This window comes from Genypterus blacodes, unplaced genomic scaffold (genome assembly GCF_046128005.1).
Source record: "Genypterus blacodes isolate CSIRO-AG114 ecotype Tasmania unplaced genomic scaffold, CSIRO-AGI_Gbla_v1 ptg000157l_1, whole genome shotgun sequence".
NCBI lineage: Eukaryota > Metazoa > Chordata > Actinopteri > Ophidiiformes > Ophidiidae > Genypterus > Genypterus blacodes.
The window spans coordinates 351,327-378,112 of record NW_027466958.1 but is presented as its reverse complement, the minus strand read 5'-3'; the positions used below and the strand labels follow the sequence as shown (position 1 = coordinate 378,112).

The 26,786-nt window shown below is 44.8% G+C and overlaps 2 protein-coding genes across 3 annotated transcripts in view; one reads left to right on the top strand and one right to left on the bottom strand.

Moving 5' to 3' along the window:
- Nucleotides 1-16,106, bottom strand: part of LOC143013611 (calcium uptake protein 3, mitochondrial-like) — a 50,040-nt gene extending 33,934 nt beyond the window's left edge. The window contains exons 1-9 of one of the 2 annotated variants that reach the window (XM_076167298.1): nt 15,837-16,106; nt 12,269-12,416; nt 11,084-11,115; nt 10,373-10,451; nt 8,425-8,472; nt 7,891-7,973; nt 7,474-7,545; nt 5,970-6,011; nt 4,138-4,233 (exon numbers count right to left, since the gene is read on the bottom strand). In XM_076167298.1, coding sequence (XP_076023413.1) covers nt 4,138-4,233; nt 5,970-6,011; nt 7,474-7,545; nt 7,891-7,973; nt 8,425-8,472; nt 10,373-10,451; nt 11,084-11,115; nt 12,269-12,416; nt 15,837-16,106 — 870 coding nt within the window. The remainder of the gene's footprint in view (nt 1-4,137; nt 4,234-5,969; nt 6,012-7,473; nt 7,546-7,890; nt 7,974-8,424; nt 8,473-10,372; nt 10,452-11,083; nt 11,116-12,268; nt 12,417-15,836) is intronic. The other variant, XM_076167296.1, reaches the window with a different exon arrangement.
- Nucleotides 16,107-21,072: 4,966 nt separating this feature from the next.
- LOC143013621 (fibroblast growth factor 20-like) lies at nt 21,073-23,160 on the top strand. The gene is made up of 3 exons (XM_076167313.1): nt 21,073-21,406; nt 22,692-22,795; nt 22,915-23,160. Exons 1-3 carry the CDS (start codon nt 21,073-21,075, stop codon nt 23,158-23,160), a joined length of 684 nt encoding a protein of 227 aa, XP_076023428.1.
- Nucleotides 23,161-26,786: the final 3,626 nt, after the last annotated feature.

The following is a 26,786-nucleotide window of genomic DNA, read 5'->3' as shown; positions in this document are numbered from 1 at the left end:
GCTCCACACTTCTCTAATCCCTTGTAACACTTCAGGTAAGTCTTGTAAGCCGCCTACTTCAGCTTTTCTGTGCGAGTGTGTTTGCCTTGGAGTTAATAGCTGTGATCAACATATGTGCATGGAAGTGTCAATCTCAGAAAAAGGTGACTTTTGAGCAGATCCAGCCGACGCCAGCACAGGAAAGAGAAACCCCGTCTTTGCGCCCCCTCTCCCTGCCATCTCCCCCACCAGCCAACCCACGGTCCAATCAATGGCCATGCTGAGGTGTGTGCAGACATTAGATTGGGTGAAATCTCATGTCCTTCTATGGAGGAAGAGCTTTTATGCCGTTTCTCATCATAGTCATCACTGTAACCACCATGCCGTTTGCGGTTCTACCTCAAGGGTAAAATCCTACAATCCGACGTGGGACAAGAAGGAAAAAGGTCAAAGAAAGGTGACAGAGGTTTGAAGAAGAAAAGGAGATGGTTCAAGATGACAAAATACACAGATTCACAGATGTTGTACTTGACGTGACATTAAGAGTATGATGGATTCATTTGGTCGTCAGAAATGTGAAGTTGTACATGACCAGGGTGTTCAATGTGAAATCAAGAGTGGTTGCTAGAGCGTAGGGTGGAAATTCCCTTAGTTTAAACGTCTAACTAGCTGCAGCAGTCCTTTAGACTAGTATGCTAGTATCAACAGTATACAAAACAAGGTATGGATCCGGTTTGTGTACTGCCCTGGCAAAGTACAAATATCTGCATCTTATGGTTTAGAATAAAGACGACCCTGTAATGGATCATGCTGTACTGAAAGCAGATTGGTAGAAACGTCCAAAAGATACAATCTGTGTGTCTTGGGGCCACCAGCATTCTAACATGAGTAATATGCAATTGTCTGTCTGTTTCTGATTCGTGACAGAAGAAGATTTGCTTCATGTAAACACAGACAAATGGAAGCAATTACAGACTTGTTCATTTCATCTCATTTGTCTGTCTGTCTCTGACTGTGTGTTACTTCAGGCTCTTGTCATGAAGCCTCTGATTAGGGACAAACAGGACAACATACTAGTTTCCTCTTTCATGTAATAACTGACGCAGAGCTGCTGTCCTTTATGACACATAAGCCGTTCAGACATGGAGACATGGTCCAGGTGTTTGGGCTCTGCCTCCTTCCATATTTCCCTGCTGCCTTGTTCCTGATTTCCTCTGTTTTCAGTTTGACTCTTCCAGTAACAGGGTGACTAAAACGCAAAAGTCTGGAGTACAGAAGAATGTAGCAAACCAAGTGTGGAATGAGCAGTGAGCAGAATGTGATCATGGTGTTTCGGGTTGACTCAAGTGAATTAAGAGTTTAAGTGTTTTCTGCAAGAGGGCGGAAAATATCATAAACTCAAATTTCTGTCAATGATGAAGAAGAAATGATTCACCCTTTGATCCAACAAGTCGCAACATATTCATTATATGGGTCCATGGAATTAATTGCCGCTTTGATTTGTTACTTTTCCTCAATTTGTGGATTTTTGTAAAATCTAAAGCAACTGATAGGCGCTACAAAATGTGGTTCAGCAGTCACCATAAAAAGCTAATCCTTCCTGGAAGTACTGGCAGTAACGGCATGAGCTCATCATCACCGTGGCTACGTCATGGTCACCACGCCCCACAAGAAGGCACGGGCCAACACCTGGTGTGCGCGTGTGTTTGCATGTGCGTGCATGACAGCCTTAGTGGACTTTGATCTCAAAGCCGAAGGTAAAAACAGTAATTAGCGATGTAAACACTAAACGCTTTTCCTCCTCCTCTCTGAGTCATACCTCTGAGGAAGAAGCCATTGTTGGTCTTAAGTCCAGTCAGTCACGCTGTCAGTCAGTCAGTCACACCCACCTGGGGGTAAAAACATCAAGTCTTCCCTTTCTCTTCCCATGACCTGTTTGTCTCCCTCCCTCTCCTCGTCATCTTCATCTCCTCACCTTCTCTTCCCTTCTCTTCCTTTCAATCATTTCCCTGTCATCCAGCTTTTCATGCCTCCCGTTTCCGTTCCTCCTGACTCTACCAGTTAGGACCTCCTCCGCCCTGCAAACACGCCATGGTGCCGCTCATTCTCTCTCTCTCTGTCTCTCTGTCTCTTTCCCTCCCTCCCTCTCTGCCTGTCAGTCAGTCCCTCCTTCCCCAGACAAAAACACACAAGTATAATGGTGACTAATCTGTTGAGTAAACACATCCTCACCCCCGACTTCTCCCTTTTCCCCTAAATGCGTTTCTCAGATCTCTTTTCTCCGCCGGGCCCCCGCTCCCACTCCCGCTCTTGTTCTTCAGCATTTGTTCTCACTGCTGTCCTGCCATGTTGTCTCCATCTCTGTTGGCCTCTCTCACCTTTTTGTCCCCCACCCTTGATTCTTATCTACACCTCTTTTTTCCTCTTCTTCTGCCTTCATCTGTCACACTTCCAGTCATCCGGCTTTCTCCTTTGTCGTTTCCTTTCCTCCTCTCTCATCTTGTTTTCTTTTGTACTTTTATCCGTTTGTCTTAATTCATCCCTCACACTTTCAATGTCCACGTCCTTCCTCCTCCCCCTTTTCTGTCTGATTTGTCAGTTCTGTCCATCTGATGGCTCAGCAGATAAAAGGCTCCTCGGTGTAAACACAAGGTCAGACCCATTACACTCCACTGTCATTACCTCCACCTTGGTTTCCGCTGCTACCACAGCCTGTCATTAGTCAGCTAGTCTGCTAGCATTACCTTACCAGTTATTAATCACTACCACAACCATTCAGCCGGCCTTTCAGTTCAAATTACGCTGCCTGCCTGTTCTGTTGAGGACATCAGAGAGGCACAAGTCATGGATACATCGACCAGACGTGTTGGCTTAGTCACTCACTGCTGACTCAGGGCATACGCCAGTAATATAATGATTTGATTGTTAAATTGCTAAAAATGGCAGACCTAATTGTTCAAACTATGATAATTCAAAGAGAAGTTTGGATGTAGTACTGGTTCACTCTGGACCAATGCTGTAGCACTTCACCCTATTGTCCTCCAGTGGCTTTAAGAAGTTTATTAATAGGAGGATTTTCAGGTGGTTTTACTGTTGTATTGTATTTTGCCTTTGCGCCGGAGGGTATTGATTGAGCAGTGGATGAGATGCAGCCTTACAATAATAATTGAGACATATGGTCAAATGTGTATGCAGGTCTTTGGCAACATCATGAGAAAATCACAACATCAGCATCACCACACAAGTTGTGATGTTAATGGAGACCAAAGCTACAACACTCACCACAACAAGGCATAGATACACAAAAGAAAAGCGTACTGAGGGGGCGAAATGACGGAGGGCACAGAAAACAAAACATAACAGAAACAGAACATGTTATTCAAATATGGGCTTGATAGCCTCCATCTACGAGGCTATTTACTGGCACACCAGTGCCACCACAGCAAACACAAAGATAAAAGAGTTTGGACATAATTATTGACTGCAACAAATATCAACAACAACACGTTATAGTTGTTCATCAGGAATTAATAAATGGATGACACAAGGGTGGAAACATTTGGAGGAGAGTCCCACACAGATTTATCAGGGTCCATTTGGGGAGGGAAGTTTCAATCACCAATTCTTCTATATACTTTACTGCTGTCATTTCTAAAAGATACATTTCATAAATTGATAGTCTGAATATAGGGTGTTCAGATCTCGTCCAAACGTATGATTTCACACAGAGGAAGAGGGTGGAGGAAAGGAAGAAGAGTGATTAAAAAGAGGGAGGAAATACAAGAAAGAAAGAAAGAAAGAAAGAAAGAAAAGAGAGAAAGAAAGAAAGAAAGAAAGAAAGAAAGAAAGAAAGAAAGACAGAATAAAAACTTAGACTAATTAAGAAGTTTCAAGCCAAACCAAAATAAGATGAAAACTGATCATAAATTCCAAATAAGTACACGTTGACACTTTTTTTTGGATTAAATGATAAAAAATAATATACAAATCAGCTTTTTTTTGGCAAATTCTTAAATTATTTTAAAGGGAGACATATCTGCCTCTTATTCTGGCTGGGCTTGATGCATCCTGTGTACTTCCTGACCATCGGGGGAGGAAGACAAAGACAGAGGGATGAATGGTGGGATGGAGGGACAGAGGACAGTAGGATCTGTGTACCTCTGCCAGGTCAGAAAAGAGGACTTGACTGGCACTTCGCCTCAGAACGTCCCAGTAACTCCGAGCCACAAACTCCTGACTGTCTTTTTTTAGCACCTGTAGGAGCGTCAAGCAGGGCCACGGTCAGTTCACCTCCAACTCAAGGACTCCGAACACAGAATACACTCAGATTACAGCTTTCTGATGCTTCAAAGGGGAGAAACCAAACAAAAAATGCATTAAACTCATCTATGGTAAATAAAACAGACGGCAGTCATTTCTAATTGAAGTGTTTGAACTGCAGGTGGTGTGATCGTGACCCTTCCAGAGAGCGCCAAAGCATAGAAAGATATTACTGACAAATAGAACAGGGGTGGAGGGAGGAATGGAGGAGGAGGTGTAGCAGGATATAGCACGAGATAAAGCACTCAGACACACTAATGAAATATGCCTGCTGTTGTAATTAACACAACACAATAAGTCATTGATTTTCTGAGGGTTGTTAAACTGCTTGTGCATACTATGAATTATTAACCAGGAAAAACTACTCGCTATAAAAATACCATCTAAGATATGAGAGCAGCTAAGCGCCTCTGTTTATAGATGTACTTCTGTGTTAGCGGGTCTGTTCTGCCTCTGCGGAGGCCGAGCCCCGGTGCTAAAGGCGCCTGACCACCCACCTCGTCTGTCTCTCCAGGGAGTTTGTAGCGGGAGCCATTTTAGCATGACCCTGCACTGCTCTTAACTTCACAGTGACAATGCAGCCATCCATCACAACACTGACAGGACAAGTAGTGTGTGTGTGTGTGTGTGTGTGTGAGAGAGAGAGAGAGAGAGAGAGAGAGAGAGAGAGAGAGAGAGAGAGGAGCAGTTCCATCTCCAAACAGAGAATGAATGTAATCCCCAAAGTTCACTGAAATGGTGACACTAGACTTTAGTTACAAAATCTTTAAAACAGCCTTCCTCTCCTCAGCCATCTTTTTCAACACAATGGCAGCACTGAACCTCAACTTGTTGTATTAATAATCAGGCTAGCTGGGCATCTACAACTCAGGGCTACGGCTGAATCTTGAATCTGAGACTTTTTCCACATGAACGCAGGCTCAAAACTGTTTTTTCCTGATGTATGGTCGCTGAAAAACTGCACTCTCATGTTGTTTCCACCCAATAGATGACGCTAGAATCTGTACACACACACACACACACACACACCTACACGCAAACGCTCTAAAATGGACATCAGCTGATTGTGTTTGCAGCTTCTGAGTGTCTCAAGTCATTCTAAATCACATCACTCTGGTTTTCAAAGAGTTCATCTCTCCTGACCCCTTAAATCTATTACTACTCTTCTGCCAAACCTCTCTCCATTCAGCTCTCCCTCCGCCATCATCCCTCGATCAATCACTCACGTGGCCTGGCAGATGGACGTCCTCTGTTCACTATTATCTTCCTCAATCACTCTCACCCTCACTCTGTCTCAGTCCGTCCGTCCATCCATCCATCCATCCATCCATCCATCATACAAAGCACACTGGGCAGATAACATAACAGCAGTGGGTCAAAGTGCAATTAGTTAAACGACGAAATATTAATGGACAACCGGATTAATTGTGAGTTGTAGTTACAGTATAGTTATAGTAAATGTCCCCTTATATTGTTCTACTAAACAGATTGATGATGGTTGCATTGAAAACTTGCAAAAACACTGAGTGGGTCTCTTGGGATTTCAGATTTTTTTTGTGGGTTTGCAGTGGAGCCCATGATTCCTCCATCCCTCCCTCCCACCCTGCATCCTTCCATTCTCCTCTCTATCCATCTACAGGAGGGCATAAAGGCGGTTTTAGGATACCTACACTGTTCATGGGGGCAATCTGATATCCATACAGCTGCATAGTCTAACACACAGAGAGAAGACACCAGGAAGAGAGAGAGAGGGGGGGGGGGGACACACACACACAGCATGCAGCCAGAGAGGACAAAAGGAGGGGAGGGAGGAGGAGAGAAGGTAAAAGACAAGTTAGTACATGCAAGGAAAGAGGATGTGGATACATTCTGCAAAATCACGTGTCATCTTTTTTAACACACGCAGGAGCGCATTTCAGGACGGCACGTTTTTATTTCACGACCCAGCCGAGCGATTTGAGCTCCGCACTCGGGAGAGGAATGTATGTTGCAAAGCAGTTTGAGCTCCTGCAGGTGGCGCTCGTGTTAACTACGCAGATCTTCTTCTGGTTGCTATGGACGGATTTTCAGGGAACGACACGCCGCTTAAAAAACTATAAAATGACCAAAAGCAAACGCTGAGTGTAGACCAATGTCAACCCAGCGCGCACGGACATTGCTATTCCTTAGAGGCGTCACCGTTCACCTGAGCTGAGGGATAACAGGATCATCTCATGGTGAGGGCCGCTCAGCCTCACTAATCACTAAGAATGATGAAGATGTATCAGAGTTCCTCATAATAAATAACAATAATCAAATAAAGTGTGTTTAATCTGATATCCAGCTGGATTTGTGCTATTGTTGTTGAGTTCTTTTAGTAAGTCGCGACCTGATGGAGCTGCAGTGGAGGAGGCAGGAGGAGCCCTGAGGAGCACAAATGACCTCCTGACCTTTGTAATTCAGGACTGTGGCTCAGCAAAGAACAGCACTTCATAATAATCCATCAAGCTTGCGTTTATACATGTGTACGGCGCCTGAACTCCAATCGCGGACGTGTTTAAAAAACGATGCATTCCTTTGCAGAATATATCCAAATCAACAAGTACACAGCAGGGTTCCTGTCACAGTGACGTCTTGTCAAAAACACTTTCTGTAAGGGAGCATGCTCTCAAACATGACTACAAACTTTAGCAGAGTCTAATATACAGTACATGCTTTAACTTGGAAGACAATGGGTCATTTTCAATACATCCAGAAGTCCAGTTTGACACAGCACTCATCTCCTACAACACCAGTGATGCTGTGCAAGACTACACTGGCTGATGTATTCAAATGCCATCATGAGAGAACAGAAACAGAGTCTACTGGTGTGCACTCGCCTGTTATCAGGTCCATTCTCAATGAATCAGGCTGACATCATCAAACAGGAGAGGCAGACTGCATCCATGAGAGCAACGTACCTGTGGTTCTTCTCAGTTTGCCCACGTGTGTATGTAATAATCTGTGATCAATGTACCGTTGGTTGTACTTGGGTTGAGTAGGAGCGGGAGGTTACAATCAAATCAATTTTCAATTCATGGTTCAATTCATCAACCCTCACACACACACACACACACACACACACACACACACACACACACACACACACACACACACACACACACACACACACACACTTTCTCCCTCCTCTCTTACCAGTTGGGCCGACTTTTCAGCATCACCCTTCCTCCCTTTCTTCTCATTTTTCTTCCTGAAGATCTCCTGAAGCTGTGACGGGGACAGAAATCCATCACTCACAATCGTACGTCGTACTCCTGCTGGTCTATCATGGGATTCGAGCGTTACTCATTTGTATTTTGACAACACGATCAAATCAGGGGCTTTTTTTTCCTACGCTGTCCCTCAAACTGAAATGCACTCTTATTTAGAAATGATTGTTTCCTACAAACACACAGAATAAACGTTACAATTTAGGATCCCTGGCAGGTTGACAAAGACACAGTTGCAGTCATTGTAAAGCCTAAATAACCCTCAGATGTTGTTGTGGGACATTAATACTAATTCAGTTGAAGGATGTATTTTCTCTGCGCGGGCACAGGATCAGGAACTCACCACCAAGAACTCCCTCTTGTCCACCATCTGGTTGCCGTCTGCATCAAACATATTGAAAGCAATCTTGAAGCCAGCATGGGGCTCTGGGGAACAGAGAGGACAGCACATAGGGTGAATGTGTGTGTGTGTGTGTGTGTGTCAAAGGCAATCTCAAAGCCAGCAGTAACCCTGGAAGAGGAGCTGCAGTCTATAGGAGAAACTGGCTCAATGTATACATCAACATCCACTACATGAACTATTATATATACAATCATATGATACTTATTATTAGGATTTCTATACAGCGTCTCAGTTTGAATTAAATCAAATACAGCCTGAAAATGATTTATATTATATGGGCACACAGAAAGAAACTAAAGGAAATAAAAACGAAATAGAGGCCAAAAAAGTCCAAATCTATCAAAATCAATACAGACGTCGATCGATTTTATATGAAGGACAAGGGTGGAACTGATGGATTAGTGTTCTTCATTCTCTTTTTCCTGTCTGTGCCTCTGTCAGGGGACGACGTGAAAGGACGAAGAGGCGACTCACTTGTCAGGATGCAGAGCAGGAAGAGGTACTCTGTGTACGAGATGATGCCTGGGAACGAGACCAAGACAGACAGACTTAAAGAAAAGGTCATACTACTACACACACACACACACACACACACACACCCCTCAAGAACCTCACATAATCCGTCCTTTCATGAAGATAGCATCTTAAAATGTGTCTTCTCAAAGCTGAGCTGGCCACACACCGTTTCTTTTTCTACACCCCAAGTGTCCAAAGTAAAGACATTGGCTGGTGTGTGTGTGTGTGTGTTTGGATAAGCAAGTGAAAAATGTTTTAGGAGGTGATCCTTTCTTGCCTCGGGCCCATTTAGGATTCTTTGTAGCTCCGTCCCATCTCTCTCTTTTTCGCTTTCTTTCTGATCGTCCAGATAGTTCAGGGTGACTCGCTTGAGTGTTACGGGAGACTGCCTTCACATGTGTGTGTGTGTGTGTGTGAGTGTGTGTGTGAGTGTGTGCAGGTGAACACGACACCAGCTAGAACCAGTGTGAGCCTTGTGTTTTCTTGATGCTAGAGTGCTTTGTGTAGAGGAGCTGGTTCGGAACTGAATTCTCTCTTTTCCCACGTGTAGCCTGAGCTGCGTGAACAGGAGAGTCACTCTGAAGCTGAAACACAAACAGCCTCTGCACCTCTGACACCTTCAGGTGGCTAACATCTGACCCCAGGTGCTAATTACTGTGAGGTAAACACATATAAACAAAGATCTGTGTACTGATACAGACAAATCCATCCTCTTATTCAGATCACACACACAGACACACAGACACAGACACACACACAGACACACAGACACACAGACACACAGACACACAGACACACACACACAGTAAACAAAGTTGAGGCATCAGTGAGCATTCCTGAGTCTGACACATCACTCTGTCATTCTCAGAAATCTGAAGACATTCCAAGGATTTTAACTGTCCTCGCTCATCTCAGCATCTAGAGGAGAGCATGTCCTGACATTACCACGCACACGAGCACACACCCGAGCACACACACACACACACACACACACACACACACACACACACACCTCATATGACGGGCAGGCTCGCCTAAAAGGTTATGTATCAATGTGTGAAAGAACAACTGTGGTTTTCATGGCTTTTGTTAAACACTGACAGTGGAGTGTAGTTTGTGTGTGTGTGTGTGTGTGTGTGTGTGTGTGTGTGTACATGTGTGTGGTCTTGGCAACATGCCCTGAGCAATTTGAAGAGACATGTACCATTCTGTATACAGAACAATGTCTTCCTCTTACAATAAGCCACAGTATAGGTTTACAAGCTCTTCATCCTCTTTCTCTATTTCACAGAACATTTACTGCTGTCTGCAAAACTTTACTTACTTCCATTTCACTTTGACTTTTTTTCCCCCCATCATCTCTGATAGAACACACACACTCACATAATTATCACCACAGGGACTCATTTCCGGACTGCGTGATTCCTCTGTTACAAACTCCTGAAGCAAACGCTTTAATTAGGGGAGGCATCTCTCTCTCTCTCTCTCTCTCTCTCTCTCTCTCTATCTCTCTACTGTATAATTTGTTCTGTTTCCATGTGCAGAGGAGAGGAGAGGAGAGGAGAGGAGGTTTATTTTTAGTTTTTTCAGCGGGTTGTTTGACCGTAAGGGAGGACATATGGGTCCAACTCCGGATTAGAGACACCTACTGTGACATACACACACGCACACACAGGCAGGTATAAACTGTAATCCATGCACACAAATGAGAAAATTGCATTGACAGGAAATATGTATTCATAAATGATCAGGCTCACATTTCTGTCGTGTGTTTTCACTCAGTTGTCATTTTAGCTCAAAGAAAATGAGCCAAAGCAAAGCTCCTAATCACGTTCAACCTCCATCCTCTGACCTGTGTGTGTGTGTGTGTGTGTGTGTGTGAGAGAGAGAGAGTGTGTGTGTGTACCTCGTTCTCTCAGGTTGCGGAACAGTTTGGATGATCCTCTCCACACAGCAGGAGTTTCTGTCAGAATCTTCTCCAGCTCCTGACACACACACACACACACACACACACACACACACAAATCCCATGTCACAAATGTCACCTTCAAACTTCAAGCAGAGCATTTGTCATAGACACAGAGACACGGAGAGAGAATACAAGCAAAGCATGTTATGCAAATGAGCTGTACAAGGCCTGATGTGTGTCATGGATGTTAAAGGGTCCAGGTCTACAGACCGTTAGGTGTACTAGTGTGTGATCTACTCCAGACGTTAATCATTCATCTATCTAATGCTTTGTTTACATGGAGAGACACAAAGACACAGTCAGAGTTGTGAGTTCCATGAGAGCTTTGTTGACGTGTTGTCTCTCTCCTCCATCATGGGAGTTTAGTCCAGCTTATACAGCCTGGGGTGGGGAATGCAAATGAGAAACCTGAGCTCATCATTTGCCTCTGCCTCATGCCAACAGCGTCGTCCCAGGCAGGGTTTGTTTGTTTGCAGGTTTTTCGGGAAGAACAATTCATCAATCTGGACAGAGTGTGATAATCTGCTGCATGTAAACAAACATTATGATGAAGAACAGGACTTAAACTTTGTCCTGCATGCAATGCCTGCCACATCAATGTAGGGAGGACATGAAAGGAGTGTTTAGGAGTGTGTGTGTGTCTCCCACCTGTTTGGTCAGGGACCTCCAGGGCCTCTTGTCTGCCAGGCAACGAGACAAAGGAGGAGAGAAGAAGAGGGGGAAAGAAGAGAAGAGAGTTTGGGTGGGCTGGGTTAGATAGCATCTGTATGATCTAGAAATGGGTCTTAATGTGTGGGGTACAGTCACAACACACACACACACACACACACGCACAGACATAAGCACACACCAGCATCGCACAAGTGCTATATATACACTCTCATCATCACAGGCCCATTTGTAGCGTCTAAAGTGCCCCGTGCTCGTCTTTGTAGTTTGTGGAATGTCCCCGTAAAAGCACATTCTACTTTTGTTCTGTTTTATACAACAGAGTTCATCTAATTCAACATCAAAGGGGGCATTAGAGGATGTCGGCTGCTGAGAGGGTATGTGTGGCTGTATCGTATGTCAGAGTCAGGGTTGATGTAAACACACACATACAGGTGCACCGTTTGCACGCAATACAATCGGATCGTCCGGGAAGACACAATGGCCTTTACTTTGCTTTTCTTGTTTGAGGGGAGAAAGTTTGTCATGGACTCAACTTGTGTAACAAATATGTAACTCCAGGGTTTAGATATGTAGCGGGTAAGAGGAGGGGTAAGTGTGGAGCAACGGAATGTCTTCAAAGGGCAAGGTAGAGGAGCGAGCATGTGTGTGTGTGTGTGTGTGTGTGTGTGTGTGTGTGTCTGACTAACATTAACTTCAGACTAAACAATAGCTGTAGAGCCATCTGCTTTGAGGCCGGCTGGCCAGGACTAATCTGTTACGACAGGCAGCAGGCTGACAGAGACGGCAAAGTTGTCTCTCATCGCAACCGCACTGAAGTTTGGGAGAAAACATCTCGCCAATCCATAAAAAGACTTAAGCATCGCTGTAATGTTGATGTTTAGCAACCAGACAAAGCAAAAACATCAAATATAGGCGCAAATGCCTCTATTATACATTTAGGAACTGATTTCAATTCATATGAAAAGTGGTATAAACACATTTCACCAAGTTAGAATAGAGCTAAAATACAAAATAGATGTAAATCCTATGTAGCTTAAACAAGGGAATACAAGTTCAGAATGAAATTGCAGCAAAGGCGTCAACAACCATGACAGCGCTCTAAGAGGCTTTTCTAACTCAAGCCTGAGCTTCTTAGGTCAGTGATGTCATGGCTGTACATACTCCTGGGTTGACTCATGGTGACAGACTCGATGAAGTTCTGCGGCGTCATGTACAGCTGCCCCTCGTACTCCACCGAGCTGAACGTGCGGAAGCGGTGCTCGTGAGACGACATGTACACGTCCCCGTCCTCAAAGTCGAACGGCGCCGCCTGCAGACACGGGGAATCAACACCATAAAACACGTGAGCACAGAGTTTGTGGTCGGGTTACAGCACAGAAGATACAAAGTTTATAGTCTGTAGTCTACATGAAGGTTAGGACAGTAGCAGCATTTTACTATTCAATCAGAACAGAGAACAAATTGCTAGTGTGTGTCTGGTGGTTGGTTGTGGTTCCACCTCCTCTCAGTGAAGACAGAACTCTGCGCTTCATCCCGTCTGCAGCAGAATCTAAACCCTGTGCTCCTCCTCGCTGCCTTTGAACCTCCATAATGAGGAGATCCATCTATTCTTGGCATCCACTCTCTCCATTTAGCTCTCTGTGATTATAAATAGAGTCAGCACCTCTGCAGTGCAACGACGGGATAACTGGAGCACGCACGCACACACACACACACACACACACACACACACACACACACACACACACACACACAGACACACACACACACGCACACTATCACTACTTTCTACTTGATTAGCATTTCTCCCTCTCCCTCTCTCTCTCCTCCGCCCCCCGCCCCCCCACTCTCTGCGTGTGTGTGTATGTGTGAGGACTCCAAGTTGATTAGCCGCAGTAACAGAGAGCCGCTGTGCCAACAGATTGTGCTGCATGAAGCTGTATAATTAGCAGAGAGACTTTCCAAATTTAAACCTGTTTGGCTGCAGGGCTCGGGCGCGCTGAGGTTCCTGCGCAGCTCAGCTAACATGCTAATGAGCGCACGGATTCATTCATAAAGCTTTGATGCTGTCTTCACCGAGGGGGCTTTTGAAGGCGTGAAGAGGAGATGAGTGCTCGGCTCCACAGGAACGCACCGAGACAAACTGTAAGAGGAAGGAGAGGAGCTGGGGCTTTCACTCCCACTAATGAATGAAGTTTATAAAGTTTAGCTCCCATGCTGCACCACAGCAGGTTAGCACCTTGGAAAGAAGATTACACAGCAGTCACTTGTAATGGTATCCAGAGTAACCCTGTGTCTCCTCTGTGCCGCTGCCTGTACAGCAGATGTCCCCGGTGTTTCCCCTGTGAGCGGTCCAACGTTTCCCTCACACAGCTGCAGCTCGTTGGTTCATCTTCTTAGTTTTCTTAGCAGTAAAATGTCTCTTGGGTTCCTCGGGTGTTCCCCCCTGACATCACACATCTGCTCAGTTGGCCCTCTATGGCCTCTGAGTTCGACAGCGACGGGGCGGCGGGGCGATAAACCTTACTGACAAGCTAGTGTCGCCGGCGGTATCACTATAGCAACAAACAGTAACAGACTTGAAAGGGTCTGTGTCTGAGGCAAAACCGTCTGCATTAATAAAAATAAAGGGCCATGGGGTCAAATGGTGTCCCAGGCATGATGTCATACTAATGTCTATTGCATATCAGCATTCCTGTTACATAATGTACAGTAAGAGTGGTATAGCTGGGCGCAGTGTGTTAGACAATGGTTCCATCCTGCAGATGAGTGCCAGCGGGAGGGGAAGGGAGAGGGTTGTATGAGTGTGTGTGGCATGCTCTCACTCACTCACTCACTCACTCACTCACTCACACTCTCTCTCTCTCTCTCTCTCTGTCTCTCTCTCTCTCTCTCTCTCTCTCTCTCTCTCTCTCTCTCTCTCTCTCTCTCTGCAGCATGGCACCCCAGGGCTGATTTGGCTTTGCACACAATGTGGGCGTGGTCAGATGGACTGTGGACTGAAGAACAGGACGACTGTGTGTTACAGCAAACAGCCCAGTCCAGCATGTTTGTGTTCACTTCACCAAATTACAAATGTAGGATAACACAGGCGCACACGCACGCGCACACACACACGCACACACACACACACAAAAACGGTATGGGCAGCATATTCGGTTTCTCCTTCATCAGTGTTGGTGAGATGAAAACTGAAAAGTGCCAGCACTGCTCCGGCGCCTCTCCATCCATCTCCAGTGAGAGAGGAGCAGCTGTCTCCTCTAAGATACTGAGAGGTCGTTGGTGAATTATGCATATTCAAACTGGCCCTTGGGACGCTGCAGATCAATGCTTCTTCCCAGCAAGAGCTCGCCGTTTCCTTAACTACTCATCAGGAGAATCCCACGCTGTGTTACTAACCACTAATAGACAGTGTTTCCCACAGTCAGGACTATTTCAAACCTTTTACTCTATACTTTGTGACCTACATTTACCTTATAGCGTTTACATATATTGTTATTTTTTCTACATTGTCCCATGGCAATGAAACTTGATCGGCCCTGAAGATGTCACCTGACTGGGGCAACATGAGACTAATGGACGATGCAAATTCTTGAATCATTTGCATCGTCCAACTAAGACTTTGTCTCTTTCAACATCCTTACACGCAACATTGCCTGCTCCCAGCTGCTCTGTTGCGCAACTGCAGAAGTCAAACCTGTATGCTCCTGTAATTAGGACAATAATTATAATCATCATCTCAGTTGCAGTCGCCTTCTGACACCGAACATGACAGAACCCTTTGGAATTGTTAAATTTGATAACTTTAAACAACGATCCACCTTAACTGAACTGTAAACGTCTGTAAACACAAAGCTTTGTACGTCTCAATGCCTTAGCTGAATGAGTTCATCATTTATCGACCAACCATGCCGGTAAAGCTATGTATTGACGTAGTGGAGTGTATTCAAGTGTCTCCCCTGGAGTTAAGTTGCCGATCAGATTTGTGAATAGAGGTTATTTTAGACTGTTTCTCTTTATGAAACACTATAAATTCAACAATAATCCTGTAGATCCCTGGCTTGCACAGCCCCCCCCCCCAGGCGTGCCACGGCATCTGGACACACCTATGCCTTCTATTTCTACCCCTCAGTCCCTATGGTCTTGTGAAGTTTGCTGGGCATGAGTCACATTCACACAAAGTTAGTCGGTAACCGCACTTTGGTCAGGAACACACTTTAGCTGTCAGACGCGCCAAACAACAACAAAAACAAACAATTCGTCTGAATTATGTCATTACCAACGCGTGTGCGCGCGCTTGTCGTGTCATCGTTTCAGCACTGGCTCGAGGGGAGAGCGCCAGTCCGCGTTCGCACGTGCGCGCGCAGCATCATGAAAGCCAAATAGTGAGCAAACAGTTTCCACTGGGCGTGTAGGGAACAAATGACAGTTTATCCTCCCAAAGAGAGGGAAAACACACACACACACACACACACACACACACACACACACACACACACACATAAAGCCACAGCCACAGCTCCTTTAAAGGAGATGCAGAGTCTAACCCGTGAGGCTAATCTGAGGAAGGAAACACTGTGGACATGTATTGCTCCGTGACTCTTTTCTCGCAATGTCCCTTGTTTTGACACCGAGGCCCTAATGTAAACACTGAGGCGGACATGATGTTTTTAGAAAACCTTTAACGCTACGTGGCAGTGCAGCCTCGCTCCGTCACTCAGCCTCGTACCTTCTCCTTAGCTTGAACCGCGGGGATGTCGGGAAGCCAACCGCCTCTGTTGATGCTGTGCTTCCCCATCCTCTTGCTGCCTCCGCCGCTCGTCTTTTCGTTGTAGAAGTAAAGTGCCATCGCGCCCCCCGCAGCGACACACACCCCGGCTGCCACACACCTCCGCGCTCTTCCTCTGCCGGCCGTCTGAATGCCGAGCAGCTCGTTTCTCGCCGCCGTCCAGGGGTTCAGCTTTCCGGCCAACGCTGCCACTCTGCGGAAAGCGGCCATTGCTGCTGCTGCTGGCTGCTGCTGTGTTGCTATATTATAAGTTTGCGGACAGCGGGCAACTATCGCGTTTCAGCGTTTTTCTCGCGAGATGTGCGGCCGCTGTGCTGATGCTGAGGCTGAGGACAAAGTTGAAACAGAGATTTAATGCTTGGCTGAGTTTTTGGGAGATAAGTGACTGATTAATATAAACCACACGCGAAATAAGGTTGAATCATTTAACTATTAACATACAATACTGTCGATCAGCACGAGTAAGTCTGTCTGTGTGTGTGTATTTCAGGACCGGTGTTATTTACAATACGCATAAAAGTTAACAGCAATTTGATATAAGTTGGAAAAGGATAAAAGTATTTGAAAATGTCCCTATATGTGTGATATATTTAGTGCAAACCCGATACTGCTACACAAAGTCATGCATCAGTGTGTGCAGGTGTTTGACCGGGTGCCACCTGCCAACTCTATGACATTATATTCAAAACAAAAACAGAAAAGTAGCACTTAAACGGCTACCACCATAAATACTGAATTTCTTTTTGGCAACAGACAAAGAGGACCTGACATCAACATGAATTAGGACATCTCATCTTACATAGAGGAATATTAGAGGCCATTAATACTGGCATTTGTCAACTGTCACTTTTTAATGAGGGTCACTGTTATATCAAATTTTCAGTGTGAAGCGCAGGATCAAAGGGGCCAGTGGAGACCAGATATCAAACATATATCAAAGATTAACTCTGCATTTAAGTTCTTGCATGTAGGACTACTGTGGCTTTTCGTATGACTTTGATGGTTGGAGAATAAAGGACACTCTCAACGACGGGCCTGTCCTCTGTTCAAACATGAAGCACAGCAGATCATTCCAGCCTATGAGATCTATTTAGGCAAACCAGATCAAACAATGACATTTCAAAACATCTTGGTAGAAATCACTTTAACACTTTAAAAGGTTGAATAATCCACAAAGTACTCTGGATTGGCCTGGATTAATGAGTCATTTGAGTTTTCTTGCCCCATGGCCGATAGTAAATTAGCCTATTCTGAAGGTGAATCCTAACTTTGCAGTAATTTAATTCCTCAGTCATTTACTTTCATGATTAGAAATAGCAAAAATGTAAAAAAAAATTATAAAATCTAATATAACACATTTTTTGCCAAATATTTTCTATCGAGGCATAATCTGATGACATAACAATGAGATTGCAGTAATACATTTTTTTTTAGACTATTGTTTCATACATAGAGAGTACAATGGAGATGATAAGTAATATGTAATTACCTGTGTAAGGTCATCCGGGTCATGGTGTCCAAGGAAAAGTAAAGCTTAGGCAACTGGGCTTGCTGGTAAAAGCTTAAAGACGCTTCACCTCTCATCCATATCATATTATTAATACTCCTGATTAGTCCTCCTGACTGTGATGAGGAGTCACCTGTGGCCAGGTGTGGATCATGTGGTGGGGTTCTCCTTTATGCAAGACCATTATCAAAGTCAGGAGGACTAATCAGGAGTATCAAAGACCCCAATTATGACTAATCAGGAGTATCAACGAGCCTGACTATGACTCCAGAGAGGTTAAAAAGTCCAGTTCCCTTTTTTTGCGGGTTATTTTTGCCTTTGATAACAGTAGTTGTACACATGAAGATTGGTGAAAAGGGAAACAAAGGAACAAAACTGTCAGTTTTGATGACATCAATGTGACATCCTTGCTGTTGCTTGATGACATCAATGTGACATCATCGCTGTTGCTTGATGACATCATTTACCATTCCAAACTGAGCTTCTCTATATCATAGCTAATCCCAAATGCACTCATGGCTGATGACTTCATTGTGGCCGGTTCCCTGTTGAATTATAGACGCTTGACTATAACAGAGGTGAGGGAAATCTGTGACTTGTGGACTCATACCTTTAAACTGGTACTTGTTGATTAAATGAGTAAAATCAAAATTAAAGTAATCATTGTGATGGGGGCCCTCTGGATAGTGAAGAGCGTTCATGGACCCCTGGAGATCCCCAGTTTGGAAACCACTGGCATTAATAACCTCTAGGCTATTTATTCAGTTATTCCATTACCCAGGCATTCGATTAGGTTGTAATTTCTCTCTGTGTGTGTGTGTGTGTGTGTGTGTGTGTGTGTGTGTGTGTGTGTGTGTGTGTGTGTGATGGAGCGAGTGGGTGGGGTGGGGGCCTAACCCTCAGGGCCTCCTCCTCTATATAACCCACTATATGCTATAGTATATAGGCTTCTCTGTCCGCTGTCAGAAACCAAGAAGTATAAACTACAGAAATGATCTTTTAAAGCAAGCCATGTGACCCTGGGAACTGTGTATCTGCTCTAGGATGGTGTCAAATGTGGCATTGTGGTTGACGTCTTCATTGTGACCGGGTCAATATCCAATACATCAGGATCAGATCAGCCTGGAGGCAATTCCAATTGATCCTGCTTCCTACAAAAACTTCTCTTTTTTCTTTTAGTGGTTCATTAATACTAATGAACCGAGGGAGAGAGGGAGAAGGACACATGCCACACGCCACACACAGAGCAGCAACATGCCCAGTCAGTCTTACACACACAGAAAACAACAGAGGGTAATACAATTGAAAAAAAATAGCACAATGTCCCACAATGCCTCTGTCTTTCTGTCATGCCTGGAGAAATTGACATGGGTGCAAAATGACCTGGTTATAGTGACCACACACACACACACACACACACACACACACACTCACACTTCTGCACCTTCAAGTCATTTATCAAAGGGAATCCCATGGGAGGAGGCAGCTGTGTGTGTGTGCGTGTGCGTGTGCGTGTGTGCGTGTGCATGTGCGTGTGTGTGCAGTGGCCAAAATCAATGCTATATAGGCTAGATCACCGAGCCCCTGTTTAGATAAAGCCAGAGTACAAATCAATCAACTAAAGGCCAGACATCATATAAAAGGACTTTTTTTTTATATTCACCAGAATAAAAGAGCAGAATGGTTTCTTCCTCGAGTCCTACGAGTCAAAACACCACAACACACCCTGAAACCCTACTTGAGGCTGTTAATCACTGTTATGCATTATTAATTGACAATCCCAGTGTTTAATTAACCATGGGTCCAAGTGATGTATAGTGTTGAATAAAATGTGGGTAAACTGACCTTGAGTTGGTGATCCGGCCAACCAATACATTCAAAACAATCCATTTCAGACCGAGCCTTCATATTTCATAACATTATCCAAGGCTGCATTAAAGGATCTGTTAAGTTATTGGTAACATTATTGGGTTAAACCAAATACAAGAGGTTTGTGTTTGACACTCATATTGTCGCCAGAATTTATCAGCATACTATTCTATCCTCAATTTAATACATTTAAACTGTGTGTAAGGTTAATTTGAGACCATCTGTAGACCTATCAGACTCATTTAGATCAGGAACCTATCAGGTAAGATCGCGTTTTTATTGAAGTCCTCCGAGTGTCAAGTGGTGGGGTATTTTTAAGCTTGCATCAAACAGGTATATTCCCTTCTCCAGGTTGTTATTGCTTGATCCCCTTACAAGATCCCCTCCACTTTGAAGTCAGTGTCTTTGATTCGTCTTTTTAAAACCACAATTAAGGATATATGGGCTCCTGCGCTGTTCAAAGCCTCGTGGAAAGATCAATGACGGGGATTGACAGTCAAGTGATGCCGTTTGCACAGGTGTGTGTGTGTGTGTGTGTGTGTGTGTGTGTGTGTGTGTGTGTGTGTGTGTGTGTGTGTGTGCGCGCGCTGTAAACGCGTGGCCGGGTTACATAAAACGGGGGCGATAAATCAGCAGCCGAGTGCGAAAATTACGCAAATGGGGCTTTCCTCCCTCCGTGTCCCACAGCACCTGGGTCATCGCGACGCGGGGGGGCGTGGGGTTGTAAAGCGTTTAGGCTAATGGCAATATCACTTTCATGGTGTTTGACACACGCACACACTGTCTTTTCCTCGATTTCTACCTAACACACTTGGCTGCTAGTTGCGCACTTCCCCTATGACTCTGTTTCTGGCGCGCACGCGCATACACACACACACACACACACACACACACACACACAATTCAAACCGTCACATATCCGCACTGCCTGAGAGTCTATAAGCAATAAATAAATAACACACTACTGCTGGAGGAAAGCGTGATTAAATAAGCCAGTTAGTTTCATTTTATACTATGAGTTTTCCATTACCTCGTACCTCTCAAAGTCTCCCGGCTCCCTAGTAAAGCGAATGTGCCACAGGAGGAGAGGAGATGAGAGGAGAGGAGAGGAGAGGGAACATTGAGTTGTTTCAAACGTCAGGAGGAACGGGCCTTAAGGGATCCTGGAGCCTGGCGGCATTTGCATAAAAATGCAAGTCAGGGTGAATTTCTATAGAATGTTGCGATATAAGGAAGTGCAGCGATCTCACACACTGCGAGGAGCTGTGTGAACGGGGGATGTACCTGCAGGAATAAAGGAAGAGAAAGAGGGGGGTGGAGAGGGGGGCGCGAGGGGGGGGGGAGCGAGGGAGCGAGAGAGAGAGAGAGAGAGAGAGAGAGAGAGAGAGAGAGAGAGAGAGAGAGAGGGAAAACCCTGATGCGCACAGAGCGAAGGGGAGTATCCCGAGGTGGAGAGGATAGAGAGGGAGCGGAGACAGAGGAGAGGACAGAGGGATAAATAGGAGAGGAGAGGAGACGAAGGGGCCATGAGCTGCTGCCAGCTGGGATACTGGGATCCTACATCAACATAATGCGGGAGTTTAAGCTCAATTGAACCGCAGACTAATTACGGGACTGGTGACTGCGCCAAACGCACTCATTTGGGATTTTCTCTCGGGGAGCTTCACCCGCACCCGCAACTTTTTCCTTTTCGCCGCCTCACGGCTTCCATCGTCGCCCGCTGACTGATCCCCAGGCTCCCGGCTCATCACTCAGCTTGGACCCCCGTGAACAGGACCGGGCGTCTTTCTCTTTTCTGTGATGGGTGCAGCGGCCGAGGTGGGGAGCTTCACCAACGGGTTTCTCGACAGCTTTGGTGCCGGGGGTGCCGCTCCGGCTCCGGTTGGCTCTCATTTCGTGCTCACCCCAGCCGGGGCGGTGGACTACAACTCGGTATCCGGACTGATGATGGGCGTGCAGGGGCATCTGCAGGAGCACCTGGTGTCCGCGGAGAGGCTGTCCCGGAGCCTGGCGGACCTCAGCCATCTGAAGGGGATCCTGAGGCGGCGGCAGCTCTACTGCAGAACCGGCTTCCACCTGGAGATCCATCCCGACGGCACCGTGCAGGGCACCAGGGAGGACCACAGCAGATTCGGTAAATAAAATACATGAACTATAAACCTATATTATTATTATTGTTATCGATTTTACTATTAACATTAATATTATACTGGCAGGTGCTCTTAGAGGTTGACCACACAGTCACACACTAATAAGATTAAAGTTGATGTTAAATTTTGACGGTTGGCCTCATAACACTTAGCAGAGAAATGAAATTGGATTTCAAAGGGGGGTTGAACTCATGACATGAGGGGGAACATCACTCTCAGAATCAACATTTGATGAAACTGTCTTATTTGATATTACCACGTGATAATAATCATGCTATATAATCATAAAATCACACACTTACAACACAAATTCTCTGCTGTGGTGCTTTAGTTTTACAGTGTGCAGCTAAACTGCAGCCTGTGCTGCTACATAATGCCTCTGTAACACTATTAGGAGAGGCAGAGTTTACTTCAAGGTAAATGTGATTTCATTTGGGACAATAGCTTGAGTACTTTATGTTTGCACATTTCTGCCATATTTCCTCTCTGAGATTAGGTTGGAGGATTTCCTTTCTTTACCTTTACCAGCTTATCTTCAGCAATCAAGATAAGCAGCAGAATCAAAGCAGACAGCTCAGACATTTCTTTTTTTCCACTAAAAAAACATTTGCCATGACAACGACCATACAGTTATGGGACATTTTATATAACAGGCTGTGCAATGTTCATGATTAAGACAAAGGGATCATAAACAGGGCGACAGCAGGTTATGTTGAAATGACACCATGGTGTGGTCGCAAAGTTTTACATGACAGCCGTGTTGTCAGTTGGACGAGCTGACAGAGTTTTTACAGGATGACTTTGTACAACAGTGCAGGCAGCTTCGGACCGACTCATGGGCTCAGACATTTGTGTGAGCGCTGCAGGGCCGGAGCGTTTCTGCCACCTGATTCATTCAGTTTGAGACTTGGATGTGAACCATCACACCCATGGTCCCTCCAGACAGACAGACAGACAGACAGACAGACAGACAGACAGACAGATCAGCCTTTTACTGGCTTGTCTGAGTCAGCTGGCATGAATGTACAAAGAGTGGAACATGCTTAATGAATATTTTTGATGGCGTTATTAGTCTTGTACTCTACATACTTCTGATTCGGGTGAATTTCAACAATTGTACAAATGCGTTCCAAGTGGCATTGGCACTCCTCACCTCGGCACCAGTGCCAAAGAGTTCACATTTATCAATCTAATGCTATAAATGGTGTTTAGTAGTTGAAAAATCATACTTTGCATTGTAGTAATGCAATGCATGTTCTGTGTGTGCAGGTATTCTGGAGTTCATCAGTTTAGCTGTGGGACTTGTCAGCATCAGAGGGGTGGACAGTGGTCTCTACCTCGCCATGAGCAGCAAAGGAGAACTCTACGGATCGGTGGGTACACACTCTACACATGACATGTACCAGGTCACAACCTATCTGATGGAACCCAGCCAGCCGGTGGCACATTCTGCACCATGTAACTCATATTGTCTCTTCATTTCTGTTTGCAGGAGAAGCTATCAGCAGAATGTGTTTTCAAGGAGCAGTTTGAGGAGAACTGGTACAACACCTACTCTTCCAACATTTACAGGCATGGGGAAAGAGGTGCTTTTTACTTTGTGGCTCTGAACAAAGACGGGACAGCTCGGGACGGAACCAGATCAAGGCGACATCAAAGGTTCACTCATTTCTTGCCGAGGCCCGTGGATCCGGACAGGGTACCTGAGCTCTACAGGGACATTTTGGGTCAGAGCTGAGGCTGAAGCGGGAGTGGACACTGGATTAACTTCACTGTCTGAGCTGGAATGCGAATCGAGTGCACCTCAACCCCGACACCTTAAAAGAGGTGGAAGAACCTTTTGAACTGGACAAAAGGGGATCGGGTAAAGTGCACTAGACCCACACTGCCCACCACTGGTATGAAGGAAAGACGTAGACTCCCTCTAAACCAGACTGGCCAAGGAGTGGGACTGAATGGCACCCGTGGGCTCCTGGATGGAGAATGTGGAGGCTACGTGACTATGTTGGACCTAAATATCCTCCTCTCATTGCCTCTGCTATTGGCCAATGTAGATGCACTGGTGGCCAAATGGAGGATTTGGGGATTTGCTTTTAGTTGACACTAAATCCTTACATCTGAGTTTGTCACCTGTCGGTCCAAACTGCATGTTCTTCCAGACAAAGTCGCAGCACTGATAGCTGGGATTCTCCACCGGCCAAATGCTGGTGAATCTGCTCAATCTCCCATTCTTTCAGTTCTTTAACTTTAATTTAAACACTACACTGTGGCTGCTAAATTAATTATTAAAATCTCTAATCCACTGGTTTACATAAAAGGTAGTTTCATGCACTGGATAGCAGCCATCACCTGTATGGGACTGACTGCTCTCATGGGATCTAATGGCTGCAGACAGAGATGTGCTGCAGAAAACCTGTCTCTCCTACCAGGTGTGTGAGGATTAAGAGAATGAAAGGAGAGATTTAAAAGAACTCAGTCTTCTTCTGTGGTGTCCTGTAGAGGATGAATGTGTCCTGTTGGACTTTAAGAAACTGATTTAAAAGGAAGGAATTCTATTGTTCAGCCACTGAATGCATTCAAACAACAAGCATGGGACCAAAAATAAGGAACCTTTACAAACCTGCTTTTATTTATGCATTTTTTTGTTTCCTAGATCATATATTTATTTCATATATTTATTTATTTTGAGAATATATTTTTACAGGTATGAAATAAAAAAGACTCAAGAAACTTCAGGTTTTTCCTTCTTTGTTTGTGCCTTTATGTCCTGATGCGCGTGTGATTCAGGCGTCTGTGTGTCTGTGTGTCTGTGTGTCTGTGTGTCTGTGTGTCTGTGTGTCTATGTGTCTATGTGTCTATGTGTCGTGTTCCCTGGCTTTATGTTCGCAACTTGGAACAGTTAAATGGATTTCCATCTTGAGACTTATGTTGTGCTTTGGTACTGTGAGTGTATTTGACCTACTATCCTTACTACTAACTAACTAACTACAAGCAACAGTAAAGTATTCATCTCACTCACCAGTCACCATTGACAAACAAAAACCAGAAAAGATGAAATTCCGTGCAGTATAAGCTACATTATGTGACAAAAGACTGCAAAGCAAAACAAACATTTAAAAATTAACACTCAGGAAACTAGCATCTAGCTACGATGCTACAAAGATAAGAACATCTGTTCAAAATAATGTTGGAGACCGCTAGCTCACCATTACTAACAGATTGAACGAGTGGTTTTAATCATCGGCTCGTCCATTAGTCGAGTAAAACTCCCAAAAGGCAGAAGCACTTCCTACGAATAAAATAATGACTTAAATGTGAGGCCAAAATGCTAAAAAGCCAAACTGGATGCACAAGCAAATGCCACAGAGGGAAGACCTGCTCTGACCCCATCCAGAGCAGGCCGGGGTTAGAGCCCATGAGCCTCCTGCTGGGAAGTGAAAGTGCTAACAACTGAGCTACCACGACACCAAAGGTCCAAAATGGTCAATTAGCACAGCAAAAGAAAGAGAAACTTCACAATAATAAAACATTTGGGACAGAAATCTTGCATCTGTAGCATCTTGGAGGCTTTCTTTCTTGCAGAATCATATTTATATTATATGTAGTTATCTAGTATCAGTATCTATACTAAACATAACTTTGGATCCACAAATTAACGTCAAAGCCATTATGACATAATTTCCTTAAAGAGACACGAATCAGTTTAAAATCCTTTTCAGGCGTTGCTGAATAATTTTCACATTTTTACAACAAAGCTCTGACACGTCCGTCAAGTCTTGCATTTTAGCCTGTGACACTTCTGTATTAGTGTCTTTCCTGGCACGTCGGCTCTGTGAAATGCTAATCTCGCAGAACGTTACGCTGTCAAAGAAAATAAAAAACTATCTGCGTAATCACAGCTCAGAGATGAAACGCCGATGCACCGCCGGCCGCCCATTATGGCTCCGGCTGCTGAGCGCCTGACAAAGCTATCAGCAGAGGAGGCACTCTGGAGAGCAAAGCACACGGACAGGCTAATCTGTGTCTGCTGGGGCTCAAAAGTATGATGTGTGATCAGAGTGTTGTCTTCTGCACTGGCACACAATGGTTCTGCTTTGTTTCAAATGTAACATGTTGGCTAAATGTTCATCCTGATGGGACTGTTTCTATCTCCCAACACTGTCATGTAAAACAAACCTGCTATTAGTTACAAATCCGAGTTTTCACGCACGTTTAATTGGCCTCTTCTGTCCAATCTGGAAGCCAATTTACAGACTGCCTCTACTAACCTCAAACAAATCAAATCCCAAACAGCAAATTAGTACCAATTTGTGAAATCCTCCTTTATTATCATTCTTTAAGATAATCCTCTAAGATAATGATCCCTATAGCAGATACTTTTTGTGAATACCCCCACATCTACTAGACCAAGACAATTACATCAAAACTTGGAATTCTACATCATGACGATCCCCTTAAATGCATTATTTCACACATGAATGTTAAAAAGAAAAGGCTAAACTCTGATTGAAACCTTTCTTAAATGTGAAACGCCCCTTTAAAGAATGTGCTGCATGCAGGGACAAAGAACCAGAGGGACAGAGAGGAGAAGAGCAAGAGTAAAGATCAAGTGAGAGAGAGAGAGAGAAGGAGAGGCGACAAATAAGTCAAGGCCATGGTGGAAATGCAATAATAAGAATTGGAGCGAGGAGGAGAAAAACATGAAGTCATCTGTGTGAAGAGACAGCACGCGCTTCCTCTGACAGACACTGCAATTAGACAAGTGACGGGCAGGCTCAGCGCTCTGCCGCACTCTTTCATCCTCCCCTTTATCATCCCTTTATCTCTCCCTTCATCCGCCCGTCTTGGGTGAGTCATGCCTCATTCTCATAACACCTGAGACTGAATTGGCCAGGTGTCACTTGGGGAGAGGAAGAGAGCGAGGGAGGGAGGGAGACAGAAAGAGGAGTGGTGGAGTTGGAAACATGTGAGGGGGGAATAGATACACACCGATTTCAAGCATCTCTCTCTCTCTCTCCCTCTCTCTCTCTCTCTCTCTCTCTCTGAGTATTCACATTAAGGTAAGTCAAGAGGTGAGAGAATGCTCGGAGTGTTTACATACATGAGCAGTGCGTAATTCAGGTCTGTCACTCTCAGCGGGCCGACAACAAATTACCCCTATTTTAATCAAATTATATTTCTTACATGACATTTGGAAAACAATCAACTTAAAGTTTAAATGTGCTTGTAAACACTTAAAAGGGTGAAATGGGAGTGAGCATAATTCAGTTACCGGAGCCGAGTTATTAGCCAGTCTTTCAGTTGACTTGAGCCTTTATTCACACGGGACTAGAATTACCTGGGGACCACAAGCAGTTCAGACAT